At 47.0% G+C, this 17,624-nt stretch overlaps 3 protein-coding genes across 6 annotated transcripts; 2 read left to right on the top strand and 1 right to left on the bottom strand.

Moving 5' to 3' along the window:
* The first annotated feature begins 1,854 nt into the window (after positions 1–1,854).
* LOC108164062 lies at positions 1,855–7,258 on the top strand. 4 transcript variants are annotated; one of them, XM_017299644.2, is made up of 2 exons: positions 1,855–2,360; positions 4,712–7,258. In XM_017299644.2, exons 1-2 carry the CDS (start codon positions 2,305–2,307, stop codon positions 6,774–6,776), a joined length of 2,121 nt encoding a protein of 706 aa, XP_017155133.1. In that variant the 5' UTR covers positions 1,855–2,304; the 3' UTR covers positions 6,777–7,258. The 4 variants fall into 4 exon arrangements, with proteins under 4 accessions (XP_017155133.1, XP_017155136.1, XP_017155134.1 ...); XM_017299647.2 differs by lacking the exon at positions 1,855–2,360 and adding an exon at positions 3,959–4,054; XM_017299645.2 differs by lacking the exon at positions 1,855–2,360 and adding an exon at positions 4,434–4,528.
* Positions 7,259–7,566: 308 nt separating this feature from the next.
* Positions 7,567–11,379, top strand: LOC108163722 (GATOR complex protein Wdr59). Its single transcript, XM_017299172.2, has 6 exons — positions 7,567–8,090; positions 8,146–8,356; positions 8,421–8,704; positions 8,771–8,944; positions 8,995–10,857; positions 10,989–11,379. The coding sequence occupies exons 1-6, from the start codon at positions 7,737–7,739 to the stop codon at positions 11,061–11,063; spliced, it is 2,961 nt and encodes a 986-aa protein (XP_017154661.1). The 5' UTR covers positions 7,567–7,736; the 3' UTR covers positions 11,064–11,379.
* Positions 11,380–11,502: 123 nt separating this feature from the next.
* Positions 11,503–17,620, bottom strand: LOC108163292 (enhancer of mRNA-decapping protein 4 homolog). Its single transcript, XM_017298493.2, has 11 exons — positions 17,441–17,620; positions 17,058–17,335; positions 16,769–16,977; positions 16,310–16,710; positions 15,992–16,245; positions 14,265–15,931; positions 13,525–13,789; positions 13,219–13,459; positions 12,991–13,156; positions 12,397–12,922; positions 11,503–12,318 (listed from the first exon to the last, which is right to left on the bottom strand). Exons 2-11 carry the CDS (start codon positions 17,318–17,320, stop codon positions 12,129–12,131), a joined length of 4,182 nt encoding a protein of 1,393 aa, XP_017153982.1. The 5' UTR covers positions 17,321–17,335; positions 17,441–17,620; the 3' UTR covers positions 11,503–12,128.
* Between the last annotated feature and the right edge of the window lie 4 nt (positions 17,621–17,624).

The raw sequence follows: 17,624 nt of genomic DNA, 5'->3' as shown, positions 1-17,624 counted from the left end.
GTTGTATTTAAAATCATTAAAAATTCTATATTTCCATTCGGAAACTTGAACTTAAAGTATTTGAAAATGTATTTTCTAGTTGCTCCTGGTTTTCCCCAGTGCACATATATATGTATGTGTCTGTGTGGGTTTGTTGCAGCCTGTTGCGCTTTTTTGGTAGGTCCGTCTAATGAGCGATATGCGAAAGTCCCTTGGCAGGATTGCTCTGCCTTGGCTCTCCACTTGTTGGCTGTTCAGCCCTGAGGTGGAGGAATGGCAAAATGTTCAGGCATGGACGAACTCTGTTGACTCCTCGCTGCATGTGTCCTTTGCCTCTCTCTCTCTATCTCTCTCTCTCTCTTGGTCGTTCTGTGTGTGTGCGATACTTAAGTATTTTGCATGTAAATAACTCTGAAATTGCAGTGCACAAAGAGCACTCGTACTCGAAGTCTGAATAGGGATTCTGTGTTTAAGGCTCATTAATTTTTGCCTTATTTTTCGAATATTTATTTCAACAGAACAGTATACAATATTCTGTACATGTGCTGGATGCGCAATTTTATCAGCCTTTGAGTTATCCAATTTTTATCCAGGGACTTTTCCTTCGAGGTAAAGCGCAATTAACCAAATATTAACATCTTTTACAGATTATTTTTCATGCCAAAAAGATAATCACTCTTTGCTCTCCATTCCATTAGACTTCAATTATATCTATGAATATTTAACACACATTAAACCGTTTTTGTGTAGATGGGAGGCTGACTCCCACTGACACGCAAAATACCCAAAACCAATCAAGACGAAGATTTCTCTCGAGGAACAGCGGGAGCGAGCTCTGCAAACCAAAGGTCATTGGCCATAAAACATTGGCTGGCAAAAAGAATCCTACGGTTAATTACGCAGCTTGCTACATATATGTATTTGCAACATGCAAATCGAATCGCAATTAAAGCCCACAACTATGCCATAAACATTTGGGAAAACAAGTAAAATTCTCCACTCATATGCATGTCAGTTAATGCGTTTAAGATGGATTCCAATCATTATTATTACAGACCTAACTTAATAGGAGCTTATTGGAGCTTATAAACTACAGCAGATTACAGTAGAACTAATCGAGTCCTAGGTAAAAGTTTATATGCATATGTACTTTGGTTCATTCTATCTCGCTTGAAACCCTAGATAAATCAGAAACTATAGCCAGTATCTCAGAGAGAGCTTCTGGACATCGGGCAAAGACTTTTCACAACAAGGAAATCACGTCTGCATGTCGAATGGACAAAACATAATATTGCATATCTGCTTTTCGGAAAAATAACTCCATTTGTTAATGTACACGTGTAGATATATAGATACGAGTAACTATCTAGATTCCTGATCTGTGCAGGTCTTACGTCTAAAAAAAGATACAACAAAGCCGCTTAAGATGCTATGTTTGGTATAGACTCTTCTCTTTTTGCAAAGACTGGCTTACAATTGGCTAAGTGCAACTCTGACCTTGAAAAATTGCCAGTAGGAAACGAGGAGCTCCAAATTAATGTTGTTTATTCGGGAAATATTAAAGGCTCTCGGAAGAATCCTGTTATAGACACATTCGGCTTTCAATATGATTTAGCCTTATTTTTAGAGAGAATAGCTTTTCTATATTCCTAGTTTTGCAAAACATTCCCGGGATTTAAATTAAGAAAAGATTAAATTGATTTATATTTTATATGCATACGTTTCCCTTGCAAGCACAATAGCTACAAATATTTCCCGCCGTGTATTTTCTGTGCCACAGCATCCCTGGGAACAGCTGTTCAAATCACACGCATGCGCACAACTTACCCACACACGCCAGTAAGAGAGAGAGAGAGGCAGTAATCCAGCCAGTCTGGAGCCTGGAGCCTGGACCTGGCACAGCTTCCGAAACTTTGGCAATGCTCGATTCAGCCTTTCATTGATGAGCAGGCATCAACGGAAATAAACTGCAGTAATTTCTCCCGCAAAAGCAATCAAAAACGATACCAGCAACAACAACATAACACATTTGGAACGGCCACCGCAAGGAGGAGGAGGAGGAGCGGCAGCAGCAGCAGCTAGTGCAGTCGTGTGAAAATTGTTGTATCGAAAGTGCATAAAATGAAAATGTGCCACACAAACATTTAGTGGTGCCAACAGAAGTGAGCAGAACGGCACATGCTAGAAGAGCCAAAACAAGAGGCAGAGACAAAAGGCAGCTAAACAGAAAGCAAACAACATGTCAAGGACTTGAGTGTGAAGAACAGAGAGCGGGGTGAGAAGAGCAAAGCAGAACTTAGAGCGCGTCAGGATTTGTTTGGAAAGATGCGTACCTACTACAGTGCGAAGGATATGCGAAAATACGGCGATTTGAGCTATGAGTGAGTACGGTGTGGGAGATGAAGGGAGATTGTAAAGGGGAGAGGAGACATTTAAGTCACCGAAAGGCATAGCATAGAGAGAGAGAGCGAAGAGAGGGAGAGGAGACAGGTGTGTCATTGTGTGTCATCGCCAGCAGCATCGAATGCCATTTCAATGCTCAATGCTTACTTCTCTCCTGCCTCACTATCGGTCTCTTTCGTCCTCCTTTTCAACCCATTTCATTTCTGTGTTATTGTAAGCTTCAAAAAGGGTATTATGATATTGATGAGATGTTGGTAACGCAAGGAAGGATGGTGTACTGTTGTATATAGTTATCTTAGTCGATATAGACTTGTCACACAGAATATATGTAGATCAGAACTGGCAAGATCGGATAAATTAGAACATAAATAAATATGTATGCGATAGAGGGGAAAAAAGCAGTCTATTTTGGAACTTATAATTTATTTGTTTACAATATTGTAGACTGAGATGTATCCCACATTATAATTTATAGTAAGCCAGAGCAACTAGGCTCTTAGGCTGTTTTTGGGAATAAATTCCAAGCAATACAGGCATTGTCCATCAATTGTCCATGTTTTTACATAATTAGATACCAATCAAAAGACAAATTGCATACAAATCCAACCCCCTTTCACATAGCATTCATACCAAACCATGCCTCAGAAAGGGTATCTCTTGCTTTGACTCCCTGCAGCCTAGCCTTTCTTTTGTGCGTGTGTGTGTGTGTGTGTGTTTGCTCGAGTAAAAAGCAATCCAAAGTGTCAATTGAGAATTTGTTTTTGTACAAAATCGGATGGATGGGAAAAGAAATTTGTGTTGAATGGATTGCACCTGGGCGAAGTGGGTTAACGGAAAATCTCGTCCACACTGCATCTGTACATACGACTGTAAGCCAGAGCTGCCTACTTTCTTGGGCAGGGGCATATGGATGGGCATTCCTCGCCTGAATATTTATGACTTAGCGCCAGCTTAAATAATTCCCTGCTTCAAGGAAAAGCCTGTGGCTGGCTGAAGGGAAATGGGGCTAGGTGGTGGTGGAGGGTGGGCAGCGGATTAAGGGCTTTCGGCTGAGTGGCCACTCGAGCTGCTCCTCTTGTTGTGGGCATTCATTATGTTGTTCTGTTGCCTCAATTAATGGCTCGTGAGTGAAGGCTAACGGAGACAATGAACCCAAAAGAACCCAGCAGTGCCTTCACAAAGGTCAGTGAAGACTGAAAGGAGCTTCAGCGAAATATCAAGCCAATGAACCAAACCAAACTGAGCCCTAAGATGGGGTATTCTTCAGCCAAGACACTTCCAGCACACTTTGCTTAGCAAATGTAAGCTTGTAAGCTTTTTCTTAATAATTCCGCCTGTTTAAGTTATAGCACTCTTAAGGGCCACGGCCCGCTATTCTCTTATGCTGCCGCCCACACCCACAGTTCCCACAGTCCGCCGAAGACGAGCCGACCCGAGCACACGCCGCGTTCGGCTCCCACACGTCACTGCAGCTGCACTTCGTAAGCTGTTAGCTGTGAGCCGTAATTAGTAATGAAATTGATTTCAAGTGATCCGATTCTGCTTTTCTAAGAAGCAAACAATGTATTCAATATAAATATAAATCACTAATAGCTTGTAGGAAATTTATTTAATCGACGTATCTACCGATTTAACCAAGTGCTGTTGCTTCTGATCTTCTACTTCCTGTGATGTATGTTTGTATTGTGTTTCGGCAATAAAAGTTTTCACAGGGTCAATGGTTTCATATTTGGAAATATGATTTATGCATGTCTTTCATATTTTCTCTGGGCGTACCAGGAGATCGAAAAGAATAAAGAACTAAATCTAAATCGATGATGAAGTCTGCGAGCGACACTCAAGGGAAACAGAGCGCACCCCCTGTGCCTAATATTGTAAACTTAACCCTAACCTCAAGTTAATCAAATCATTGCGTAATAGCTAAAACCTTTCCCTAAGAAACGTCCGCTGTCGCCACAGGTGTAATGCCACTCGGTGTGCCGCAACATTTTTCAAACAGATTAGGGCTCCGTCCAGGTGCAGCCGTATCCAACATACTAAGTCGTTTATCCGAAATCAATATACCTTTTATTATTTGATCAGATATACTAGCAGCATTTTTTAAAAACCCAGAACTTCACTTTACAAATAGTGTCGTAAGCGAAAGGTAACATAAAACCTTTTTCAGCAAATTTCAACTGCGTTGGAATTACAATCTGTGGCACGCCCCGATTATGGGTATTTTTCCATTGACATTAATACTCTTATAAAAAAATACAAACCCAAACGATTTATACTGCAAATTCTGCAAATTAAATCCCTTTTTTATCAATCTCCCTGTATCCTGCAGAAGCAAATACCTGCTGGACCCGAAGTTTATGACGAAAAGAGACCTGCAGCACTACTATCGCTACTACAACATGAACAAGAATCGCGGGCAGTTCAAGAAGATTGTGATTGTCATATTCTGCCTGTGCGTCTTCTCGTATCTGTGCGTCGACTATAATCTGAGGACAAAGCTACTCCGCTTCCGCGATGGCTTCGACTTTGTGGCCAGGATCGAGGACTCGTACGGTGGCAAACTGAGTCGGGCGTACTTTGTGGAAACCACCGGCTGCCGCATGCCACACTTTGAGGTGGTCGATGACAACATAGCCCAATTCATTTTCAAGCCGAGTGCCTACAAGTGCAACAAACCGCTGACGCGTACCAGTGACAGTGTGCCTGGCGAAATGCATCTGAATCTGAACACCAACGAGCTTCTATCACATTATAACATCAGCGATCTGTCCGCCGTGAGCTGCAACTATACGGAGGTGAAGCGGAAAAATGACTGGAACAACACCTATTCGTCGGGCGTCAGCTTTAAGCTGGAGAAGGTCATGCATCTGCCGCCGGAAATGGAGTTTTTCTGCCTCTGGTGCTACGACTCCACAGACCGTTGCATCTACAAGGACTGCCACTTCTTTGCGGTGGACAAGCCAGTGCAGAAGATCACGACCAGGCCGGGTGTGGAGAGGGTTAGCTTTAATCAGAGCAAGGAGGCCGCCTCGGAGCGACTGTCTGTGATGATCCTGGGCATTGACAGTCTCTCGCACTTGAACTTCCTTCGACAAATGCGAAAGACGGCCGCTTACATCAAGAAGAATCTGTCCCACGTCGAACTCTGGGGCTACAACAAGGTGGGGGACAACACTTTCCCCAACATAGTGCCAATGCTGAGCGGTCTGGACGATCAGGAGCTGAACATCGCCTGTGCACCCAAGGCCAAGCAGACCTACGACGGGTGCTCTTTCATTTGGAAGCGTTACCAGCAGGCTGGCTACAAGACCCTTTTTGCCGAGGATGTCGGACGGATATCGGCGTTCAACTTTAATCAGAATGGGTTCCATAAGCAGCCGACGGACTACTATCTGCGGCCCATCCTGTTGGAAATGGAACGTACGCTGGCCTACAAAAAGGACGTCAATGTGAAGCTCTGCATGGGCGGCAGACGAACGCCGGATGTGCTCTTGGAATATCTGACGAAAATGGTGCCAAAGATGGGCAAGGACCTGTTCTTCTCGTTCTTGTGGACTGTGACCCTCACCCATGACTACTTCAACTTTCCGGCACTCTTGGATGAGGCCATGGTCACGCGTCTCCGACAGCTCCAGTACGCGGGAGTGCTCAATCGTACGGTGGTGATGCTTCTGTCCGATCACGGCCTGCGCTGGGGCTCCTTTCGGCGCACCTACCAGGGCATGATGGAGGAACGACAGCCGCTGATGACCATGCTCTATCCGCCGTGGATGAACGAACGCTACCCGGAGGCCATAGCCAATCTGAGAACAAACTCGCGACGATTGGCCACGCCCTTCGATGTGCATGCCACAATGCTGCATCTGCTGGATATGGGCAACCTGGAGGCAGAACAAGTGCTGAAGAAGGCTGAAGAGTTCAATGATGTCGATGGCATCCTGCCGCGCGGCATCAGCCTGTTTCTGCCCATACCGGCGGAAAGGACGTGCGAGCAGGCTGGCATCGCCTCCCATTGGTGCACGTGCCATCAGCGCCAGGAGATTCAGACCAACGATGGCCGGGTGCAGCGCGCCGCACGCTATGTGGTGCGTTTCATCAACAATCGACTGAAGGAGAACGCCCAGTGCCGAACGCTCTATCTGAACTCCATACTGCAGGCTTTCATTGCAGCCCCGCATCACAAGATTGTCAAGAATATATCCACGGACTATGCCGTGGATATTACGCTGCGTATGCAAACGAAGCCCGGCCTGGCTGTCTTCGAGTCGACGGTGAGGATGTCGGGATATACGAGTGTACTGACCGGAACCATCAGTCGCATCAATCTGTATGGGAGTCAGAGCTACTGCATGAATGATCCGGCACTTAAAATGTTTTGCTATTGCCATAGATAAGTCAGATAAGCATTTGGGGTGGGACGGGACAAGGAGGGGTAGTTTGTCAAAGACTTGAGACCCAATACGTAGCCTTAGCCATACCACTAAGTTTATTTCTATGAAATAGATATGCTATGCGTACACTTTGTATAAAAAATAATCCACTTTTAAAGCTCTTTAATGTGAAAGAGTTTCCATTCTCCTGTGCATATACATATGTATATGCATTTGTAGTTTTGGTAGTGGTAGCGTAGAAAAATGGTTTAGTTTTCCTTAAATTAGCGGACAATACAACACAATAACAATTAATCTTAATATTGATCAAATTATAAAATTCGTTGCCCCATTTATTTTTGTATAATAGTCAATGAGAAATGTGACAGAATTGATAGCGAACTTATAGCTGGTTAAACAGATCCCTTTATGTGTTATGTGTGTGGTGTGTATGTGAACAGTTTTGTGTCAGAAGATGTTGTGAAATATACATGAATAAAAGAAAATTAGACTTGCAGAAATTTGAATTCAAATTTAAATTTTGACTTCTCATCGATTGCACAGCAACTCTGCGTTCCAGTGTGATCTTATGTCAAATACGTAAAATGCATGAAAACAACGTAACTTACCGTTTAGTTTTTGGTATTTCTGCATTAACTGGTGACCGTTATATATATTATATATCTGTACCGTAGTTCCAGTGGATTTCAGTGGTTGGGTTGGCTTGAATGGATTTGAATCTGGCGGGCAAGGCTAAAAAGCTTCTAAACACTCCGGTCACACTTAAAATGCAAGATACTCGCGTTTTACAGCACTGCTTGGAGGGGGGAGCGTGGGGAAGGTCAAGAAATTCCATCATTCCCCTTATCAGTTGTTTTTTCGTTGTTTAATTTTTATTTGTTTGTTGCACAAAATGGACTAATTTGATCCTGTTTTGGTTACACATCGTCCACATCACCCCGCACACTCACATTAACGGAAAAGATGCCACCAACGGAGACTCTGCGATCGGGAGAGCGCGCAGGCGGTGGTGCTGCTGGTGGAGTCACAGGAATGGGAGGCGCTGGCACAGGCACCAGTTCCAGTGCCGCCTCTGAACAGACATACATCATAAGACAAAGCAACAAATACTATGAGCACCGCGATTCCCAGGCTACGGCCATGTCCGTAGACTATTCCGGCCAGTGGGTGCTACTGGCGGGGCGTGGTTATCTCGCCTTGCAGCGCCTGGGCCAAGACGATGGAACTCTGCGACGTCACGAGCGCCAGTCCAAGTACGAGGTGTCTGTGGCGGAGTTTGCCATAACCTCCAGCCGTAAAGAGTTCTGCGCAATAGCCGTAAGAGAAGTGAATCCTTGAGCAGGACGATTTTCATGATTTTTCCTTCTTGCAGACGAGCCAGCATATTGACATTGTGCGCTGGGGTCCGGCAGAGCCCTACTATGAGAACTCGCTGCGTGGACACACCCGCACTGTGACCGACATTGATTGGCATGGCAAGGATCCCAATTTGCTGGTCAGTTGCTCCATTGACACCTTCTCACACATTTGGGACCTGCGGGAGCCGCGCAAGCCAGCCCTCTCCTTGAATGCCGTCTGCATGTGTAAATAGATTGCATCGATCCCCATGGATTCTCCTCTCATGTGTGCTCTGTTCTATTTTTGCAGCTGGTGCCACTCAGGTGGGGTTCAATCGCGTGTCGGGGAATCTGCTGGCTGCCGCCCATGATGGCGATCTACGGATTTGGGACATACGCAAGGGTAGCTGTCCCACGCATTACATTACAGCCCATTTGAATCGAGTTCATGGCATCAACTGGAGTCACAGGCGAGAGACGTGCCTAGCCACTGCCAGCCAGGATGGCACTGTCAAGTATTTTGATGTGTGCAATCCCCGCAGAGCAGAGAAGATCATCACCACAATGTCGCCGGTTTGGCGAGCACGCTACACGGTAGTGTCCCATCCCCCCTACCTTATGGCTCTAAAATACGTAATTTAAATCTAAACTGTATTGCAGCCAATTGGCAACGGCCTGGTTAGCATTGTGGTGCCACATTTGGGCCGCGGCGAGAATAGTCTGCTGCTCTGGAGCAATAGCAAACAAACGGATCCCATTTGCTCGTTTGTGGGTCACACGGATGTCATTCTGGACTTTGCCTGGCGTCCCAATCGCGAGAATTTCACTGAAATTGTAAGCATACCCCCTCCTACGGATGATTTAATCATGGATTTACCTTTCAGGAGCTGGTTACCTGGTCCAGAGATCGCACGTTGAGAGTTTGGAAAATCGATGACAATATGTTGAGGCTGTGCGAGCCATCCGCCGACGAAGAGGAACCACGCTATGAGCCCGAGTTGAGTGAACTGAGAGTGCCCACGCCGCCAGAGTTCTTGCATCCACGTTCGGTGGCGGCGACCGCTGGCTCGCTGCCCATATCTACGGGCGATGGGGCATGCAATACGCTGCCCATGGCACGCTCGCCAAGTTTCGGGGGTGGCTACTGTCGCCGGGAGGAGCCGCATATAGCCAGGTCGCTGACAGATCAACCCACGTGCTCGCTCCATCACGAGTTCTCGCTTCTGAACACGAACATGCCGCATGTGGAGGTGGACATGTTGGATGCCATCAAGCGGTATGCCTGCTTCAAGATCTGTGCGGGTGGGCACACGGTCATACTGCAGGTCACCTTCGCCACATCGTATCCCAGTCCCAGTGTCCCGCCAGTGTTTCAGCTGTGCCAGGGCACGACGCTGTCCAGCGAGGTTAGTGCCATACTCATGAAAATCCTGCGATGCAACGCCCTGCAGCGAGTCAAGAAATCACGCACTTGCCTGGAGCAATGTCTGCGTGCTCTGGTGGCGGCCATGAAAAAGAAGGTGGCTGCTGTCGGGGGCGTGGGCGAAGACCGAAGTCAACTGCTGCTGCAGTCTCCCAGGCTGGAGGGAGCTCTCTCGAGTGCCCTGCACGATGCTTGCATTCCCTTTCCACGCACTTCGGGCGTGCATTTCAATGCAATTGGCATGCTGACCACGTTTGCCCAGCCCGTGAACAACAAGCGGCTGACCCTCCGACAGCATCAGTCGATGACCCCAAGGACTCTGTCTGCCATCAACGGCAGCGGGCTGCTAGGTAATGTAATGGGCACAGCCCAAAGGGATGCAAACGCGTCATTTTATCTCCAGGAGCGGATGATTTCACTCAAACCAGGAAAACAGCGTGCCATTAGGCAGATGAATGGCAGTCCCGTGGTGCATGTCTACGATGCCAGCAGTCTTCTCCATGTCAGCCGCAACATGGCCAGGGAATTCTCTTTGGACAAGCACAACATAGCAGAGACGTGCCGGCGCAATCTCGAGATCTGTCGCAAGTATGGACGCATGGACCTGTTGCCCGTCTGGCTGCTGGCGGAATTGATAGCCACTCCGCATGTACCGCACGAGACGATGAATGAGCTGCTCTTCTACAAGGATCCCTTCAAGAAATCCCTGCTGGAGTCGCTGATCATGCACTACGCCAGCTCGGGTGATATTCAGACGTCCGTCCTCTTGGCCTGCCTGTTCGACAAGTGTCCCACGGGTGGCATAATGGACGTGGCCGTGCCCAGTCGCTTGCCACCGCAACTGAACGCTCAGCTGTCGCCTTACCACACGGTGCTCCCGTTGGACGTAAAGTCCAGCTCCTCCAGCCATTGGCAGCAGATGAAGCAGATGCGCAGCAATTCCTGGTCGGACTCCCTGGACTGGCTGGACGTCAAACAGTTGCAAGCCGATGCCTATTCCTGTTCTCTGATCAGACGCACCAAGATGCCGCTGTTCGACCAGTTCAAGCGTGCCTATTCCGAGATTCTTTTTGGCTGGCAGCTCCTCTCAAAGCGGGCCCTTATCCTCAAGCACACACAGAACACACCACCTCCCATCCAAGGCGTGGAGTTTGTCACCGAGTGCGGCACTTGCAACAAGCCGAAGCGCACTCCGAAATGTGAGTTCTGCAAGAGGCCGGCGCTATACTGTGTTCTCTGTCGTCTGCCTGTCAAAGGAGCAGCGAACGCTTGTCTGGCCTGTGGCCATGGCGGACACATGGATCACATGATGCAGTGGTTTGAGGTGAGTTCTATCAAAGACTAGGCAACTCCTTAGATGTTGCATGAGGCACCAAAAAGCTGTTATATGGTGTTTCCCTAATTCTATTTACTCTTAACCTGCAAAGGAGGCTTTAATCTTTATTTATATTTCAGAAACACACTGTTTGTGCCACATGTGGCTGTAGCTGCCTGGAGCGCACCTCGGAGCTACTGGCACTGCTCAGCTGATCTTGAACCTACCACAGCTTTAAAATTCCCTACCCCATAGATTGGTGGTTTTTTGTAGGCTCTAAGCGAAAAGATGTTTTGTACTATTTGAGGAATATATATATGTACGAGTCTACCCATATGACCAGGATGCTTATAGATCCTAAGACGAGTGGCTGGAACTGACCAAAGAAACATAGCCATGAGACTAAAAGAAGGTCGAAGCAGAAATAGGCTTTAAATTGATGAAACACGTGGTGGCCGTCAGTCGACGTTAAAGCATCTTAAAATCATATAAAAAAGACGAACAGTAATAAATAAAATAATAAATAAAAATCCCACACAATACGCTCCAAAAGATATCAAATACAAAAATTAAATTTGATAAAATTAAATTTTAATTATTAAATTTAAAATTAATAGAATTATTTCTCGTTTTTTTCAAGTACATACATTTATTTTTTACTTTTATAATTATAATTTTTAGTTTATCTTTTCTTGTTCTTTTTTGTTTTACTTTTAGCATATAATTTACGATTTTACTTTTAGTTTTTTTTGCGTTTGCAATCATAATTTTTGCGTGTGTGTGTTAAAAGTAACGTAATTGTTTTTATGTTGGAAATCATTTTTAAAATTAATTTCTACAGCTCGTATTTTTTTTTCTGTTCTCCCTTCTTTTATAAGCGTCATAAAAATTAAAATAGAAGAACCTCAGGGAACGAAAATTAAAACACACGCCGGGAACTGCTCGCAGCTCGCGTGCAATAAAGAAAAGGGAAAAATTATAAAGAACAAAATATTGCCGGGATCTTAAACGAGAGAACAAAAACTTACAAGTCCCTTAAGCTAAAACGAAAAGCACACGCGCACAGAGACGAAAGAAATAAACAAATTTAATTTAAATCCCGATGGAATTTCAACATTTTAGCTGCAGTTGTTGTTTTTGGGACTCTACTCCTCTTCTACAAGCGTGTGTGTGTGTGTGTGTATATTGAATAGGGATCGGGGGATGGATGGATGGGATGGGTATCGGGGGCACACTATCAATCAATACCAGCCACTGGCCATGTTGTAATTCTCGTGATATCATTTCAGCTGATCCCGATACGACATGATGGCCTTCATGAGTAGTCGGACATTGCTGCACTGCGTGCTCTTGGGACAATTCTTGATGAACAGCTGGCAATTGCGGTACAGCTCGGAGAGCACCTTGGGGGCATGCTCGCGGGTAATGGGATCCACCATATTGATGGCCAGCAGCGCCTCATTGAGGTATCTGTAAGTGGATTGGGAAACAGATTGTTTAAGTATGCAAATGGATATTCAAATGCAATCGGAATCAATCCAATCCTACCTCTGTTTAAGCTCATTATGATTGGTCATGTCAGCGGAGATTTGCTGAATGAGCGACAGCAGGACTTTCTGCTCTAGCCTGCATCCCTCTGGGGCAAAGGCCTGGTTGCTGTCCGTGTGTCGCAGCGTATACTCCACCAGATTCAAATCGTTGGCCAGCAGCGCCTGGTGGAAGGCCTTATTTGTCTGCCCCGCATGCAGCAGCTGCTTAATGTTGTCCCTCAAATCGTACGATTGCGCTGGTGTGGCCGCCTGCGAGCGCATGGCCAAGTTCTGGTTCTCCAGAAACTTGCGCAGCTCCGCTCGTATGGTCTCCTGCACCTGGCGGGCTAATAGAATCTCCAGGCTCTTGACCTCACGCTGGGTCTCCAGCATGGCGTCCGTGAGTTCGGTGCGATGCTTGAGCAGATTACTTTCGACCAATTGCTTTAAAAGGCCGAGCTTATTATTGAGCTCATCCCAGTTGCCAGCACCAGCGCCTTGTTGCTGTGGCATCTGCTGCAGGTAGGCATTGAATTGGACCATGACTGGAAGGGAAGAGACACTCATTTAGAAGACCATTTTATCCGAAGTAACTCTGAAATCTGTTTCTTACACTCCTTAATCCCCACAGTGAAGGCATCGTGTAGCTGCTGGAACATATTCTGCGAGGACTTTTCATACGCCGGTATCAGAGTGCTGCCCATGGACTCTATGAAGGCTGACTGTAGGCTGCTTTGGACACCTATCAGCACTGACTTGCCGAAGGAATCAATAAATTGCTAGTAGAGTATCACAAAATAATATCAATAGTGGACAATTAGGAGCTTTACTTGCCACCTACCTTGCTTTTGCATACTTGAGCAATATTTTCCTTGACAGCCTTCTCAAAGACGCCCAACTTTTGGACAAACTCCACCTGTATTTGGGCCTGGAGTTGATCCATTTTGGCATTCACCCTGGGCAACAATTGACGCTGCAGTTCCATGTTTAGTACGTTGCCAATGATGTCCGTAAAATGAGTGAGCACATACTGATTGAGAACGGCCACCACAGATTCCCGGAGTTCACGATTCTGGTTCTCGCTATACGGAGAGATAGTTCTAAATTATGCATTTCGATTAAGATTTAATCTCCATTTCCCACTCACCGCGCCTGCAGAAACTCGGACAACTTTTTCGTGTGCTCGTTCTCGTATCGCTTCAGATACTGTTCCATTAGCTTGGAGAGCTGCATTTCGATTTTGTATGCCAACTGATTGACATTCTTGGGCTCCAAGGAGGTATCGCTTTTGGTAGACTGTGCTGCTGTTGCTGCCGCCACTGCCACTGCCGCCGTTTGTTGCTGTTGCAGCTGTAGCTTGGACACCTCGTTCTCCAGCTTGTGCAGCTGCTTAGATTGTGCCTTGACCAGATCTTAAAGAGTATTAAAGACTGGGTTTAGTGATCGACTCTGTTTCAGAGCTCTAAAGAAGCTCTTGAGACCCAATGCTTCATTCAAAAGACTTGATTGACTTTATTCATGGACTTATGGACTCCACAGACCCTGTTCATGACCTTAAAGGGTCTGAAGCAACACTTCGAAGACTCTATGCCAAGGATTTGATGTTCTAAAGTGATTTTCTATTTGTCGTCGATTGCATTTTGGACGTCAAAGAATCTTTTTTTGTAAGTGAATCTTCATTTTTGTATTCTGGGGACCGACTCAGCTGCCCAAGGCATGGTCGAAAAAACGAAGGCAAAGGGGCCGCGGTCAGAGACAAAGGAAAGCTCAAAAGAGAATTGAAGTAACAGTACCCACGCGAACCATCGAACGAAAATGGGTATGGAATATTTTCCTGATGTTGATCTCGTATTTTATAGTCTTTGATATGATGCATCTCTTACTCACCCAATAACAGATCGATTTTATCATTTAGCTCTGCATTTCCACCTGCCGTGCTCTCGCCCTCGCCAGCATTGTGGCTGCTGCTGTTGCTCGTATTCAAAGTTGTACCAGTGTTGTTGTTGCTGTTGCTATTGATGCTGCCACCGCCCAGTGTTGGCGGCACGTTGCCATTGTTCTTGTGCTGCACCGCCTGCGACATGATCTGTGCTGCATTCTGCAGTTCTGCCGATTTCTTTACGAGCTTCACCTTGGCCGTCTCTGCCAGCCATTTGGCATCAACCGGCTCCAGCAGGGGTGACGAGTTTGCCAGCTCCTCCTCCTCCTCTTCATCATCATCGTCGTCGTCGTCGTCGTCGTCTAGATTATCCAGCTCCGCCTCGTAGGCATCATCGGCATCCTCCTGTGTGGCCATAATCTCCTGCACCTCACGACTGGGACTCGAGCCACCGCTGGCCAAGTTCTCGGCTAGATTTCGCTCGGGATTCCGATCGATGGCTATGAACTTTTTGCGCGCCTCAAACTTGTCTTTGATCTTTTGCTGTTCGAGATCCTCTATGAGGGTATTGTTCATCAAATTGAGGATATTCGCATTGGAATTTTCGCCTGCTTTGCCGCCCGTCACGGTGGCCAGCATGCGGAGAGTATTCAAGACCTGAGAGTCAATGGCATCGGTGGCCGCAGTCACCGCTGGGACGGGGCCTGCTCCGGTAGATACAGTCCCTGTGGTGGTTGTGGTGCTGGTGGCCACCACCACAGCGGTGGTCGCTGTGCTGCTGGACTGTGTTCCACTCGCACTAAAAGCATCTGGTGTCATAAGATTCACCTGCGGATAGGCGCTGCCAAACTGGGGCGAAGCGGATCTCGATTTAATGGTCGTTGCAGCGTCTATGGCCTGCTGGAGGATGGCTGAAGGTGCGGCGGCAGCAGCTACAGCCATTGCCACCACAGCAGAAGAGCTGCTGCCACCCGCAGAGGCAGCCGCTGCTCTCTTAGCGGACTTGGCAAACAGTGCGTCGAGTGGAACACTGCCTGAACCTGCTCCACTGTTGGGCGAGACAGTCGTCTCCTTTTTGAGGAGCAACAGATTATCTTCAGGCGTCTCGGAACGCTGCTTGCTCGGAATGCTGCTAATGCTGCTGCTAGTCAGACTCTTGCGTTCAGTCTTCTCGGGCACACACGGCTGGTAGATGATGTGGCACTCCTGCAGGCTCTTGGCCTGCACGACAAACATGTGCACCACCAGCGCGTATGTGGAATTGTTCTCATCATCAAAGTCGTCCGGCTCCTCCAAAGGATAGTAGCTCTCCACAGAGCTCTTCAGACGCCGCATGGCGGCGTTCACAATCGAGAAGGAGAGTATTCCCGAGCTGAGCTTGAACTCGGCCACGTTTTGGATTCGCTGATCGTTACCCTCGCCATCACTGAGTTCGCCCGCATCTCCCGTCTCACTGCCGCTGGCGCTGCCAATCTGCATGACATAAACAGCCAGGCTATCCAGGCAGGACACCACCAAATAGTTGGCACTTCGATCGATGCCAGCAATAAACTGTCCGGGTACGGCCAGAGCGGCCACAATATTGATGGTCTGCAGGCACTCCCACAACGAGCAGTTCCACAGCTTGATTTCCGTGTTGTTGTCGCTGGTGGTGATTACGTGCTGCCAGTAGGATCTGCAGTAGAATCAGTGTATCAGTATGGAATCAGAGTAATATTAGCGGTCATCGACTTACTCCTCCACTGGCTTGTTGATGTTGTCCAGGAAAAACAACGAATTGACTTTCTTGCCATCGTGGGGCTTCCATTCGTGCAGGCAGCGTAGATTGCGGACATCAAAGAAGTAGATTTGATAGAAACGCACCAGGCCATCGGCACAGGCGGCGGCCACTGTGGTGCCATCGGGCGAAAGAGCGGCGCAGGTGATCAACGAATCCTCCTCAATCTTAAGATAGCCAGCATCCAGGACATTAGGATTGATCTTGCCACGCTAATAAGTAACATTAATAAATCAATCAGTCTATCAATAGATTGGGGGACTACCGCGCACTCACCCCATGCTCACTGATGATCATTTTCACATGAAAGACCTGAAACTGTCGGCTGCGCGACCAAATCAATAGCTGATTCTCATCATCATCCTCACTGGGGGCACCTGCACTCGAGCTATTGCACACATACGGACACCAGGAGACCATATCGTACTCGGGCTGATAGTTGGAAATGGGATCCTCGACTTTCAACACCAGATTGCACAGCAGATTTCCTTCGATCAGATCGATTTTGTATACGAAAAGGGAGCTCATGTCGATCACAGCCAGTATACGTTCCCGATCTGTGTGGGCGAACTGCAGATCCAAGACCTCGCCGCTCATACCCTTGATAAGGGCACGCATGCTGGTGCTGATATTGCAGACACGCACCATGCCCTCCATGCCGGTGGCCTTGTTGTTGACTGAAAGACGAGAATTCTCTTAAATAAATGAGGGAAGTCAATCGGTGGGAGTTCTTACCGTTGATGGCATAGGCCAGGTGTTTGCCATCACGATGGACGGCCACCAAATGGCCAGGATAATAGTATTTGCGCTCCCATTTGTAGTCGACAATGTTCTTTAGCTTGACCTTTGACGAACCCCGCGTATGGACAGAGGCGGATGCCAAGATTTTCGTATGATTCGTTTTGATGATGCGACAGATTTGCTTCTCGTGCGGATTGAAATGGCTGCAAAAAGTGTCCATTTATCATTAGTTAGGAGGAAAGCGATGGGATGATTCATATATATTCTACACTGTAATACGCACATCGTTTCAATATCATTGGAGTCGGCGGCATTCCCATTGGCGGCTATGGCATGGCCCTGATCCTGGTCAGCGTTGGTGTTCATCTCGGATATTGTGAAGATCGTTGGGGATGTTAAATGGGCGGATGCGTTTGCTTTTGTTGCTTTGCCACACCTTGACAATTGGGGACGCGACGATGAAGATGGAGGTGGCGGTGGCGGTGTCGGCGGCGTCGGCTTACGAAATATTGGCAACTGTGCGAGCGCAAAGAGCGCGACTAACATTGACACATTAACTTACTGCAAAAGTTCGAATAAGGAAAATGTACATGTACATGTGTGTACGCGACGGGGCGCAGGTAGACCATTATTTTCTTCGCCCACCATTCATTCATTCACACTAACCTGCTCTATATCAAATAAGCACACTCTTGAGCCACTGGGCGTTCGAAGCCTCCCTAGCCTGTGAGATGTGTGGAAACCTTTGTTGTAGCTTGCAGCAAATTAAACCATTTAATTGAAAAACAAATTACAAATTTTCGCAGAAAATTTGCTCGATGCCGCAAAAAGTGTGGCCGCGGATTTATCG

Source organism: Drosophila miranda, chromosome 4, assembly GCF_003369915.1.
Source record: "Drosophila miranda strain MSH22 chromosome 4, D.miranda_PacBio2.1, whole genome shotgun sequence".
NCBI classification, from domain to species: domain Eukaryota; kingdom Metazoa; phylum Arthropoda; class Insecta; order Diptera; family Drosophilidae; genus Drosophila; species Drosophila miranda.
This window is presented reverse-complemented; position numbering and strand designations above follow the sequence as displayed.

Bases quoted from the DNA above. Each gene is read 5' to 3' on its own strand.
- LOC108164062 (XM_017299644.2), top strand. From the start codon at position 2,305: ATGCGTACCTACTACAGTGCGAAGGATATGCGAAAATACGGCGATTTG. The intron at 2,361-4,711 runs GTGAGTACGGTG...TGTATCCTGCAG, and splicing joins TACGGCGATTTGAGCTATGA to AAGCAAATACCTGCTGGACC.
- LOC108163722 (XM_017299172.2), top strand. From the start codon at position 7,737: ATGCCACCAACGGAGACTCTGCGATCGGGAGAGCGCGCAGGCGGTGGT. The intron at 8,091-8,145 runs GTAAGAGAAGTG...TCCTTCTTGCAG, and splicing joins AAGAGTTCTGCGCAATAGCC to ACGAGCCAGCATATTGACAT. The intron at 8,705-8,770 runs GTAGTGTCCCAT...ACTGTATTGCAG, and splicing joins TTTGGCGAGCACGCTACACG to CCAATTGGCAACGGCCTGGT.
- LOC108163292 (XM_017298493.2), bottom strand. From the start codon at position 17,320: ATGTTAGTCGCGCTCTTTGCGCTCGCACAGTTGCCAATATTTCGTAAG. The intron at 16,978-17,057 runs GTGCGTATTACA...CACTTTTTGCAG, and splicing joins TCCAATGATATTGAAACGAT to CCATTTCAATCCGCACGAGA. The intron at 15,932-15,991 runs GTAAGTCGATGA...ATTCTACTGCAG, and splicing joins ATCAACAAGCCAGTGGAGGA to ATCCTACTGGCAGCACGTAA.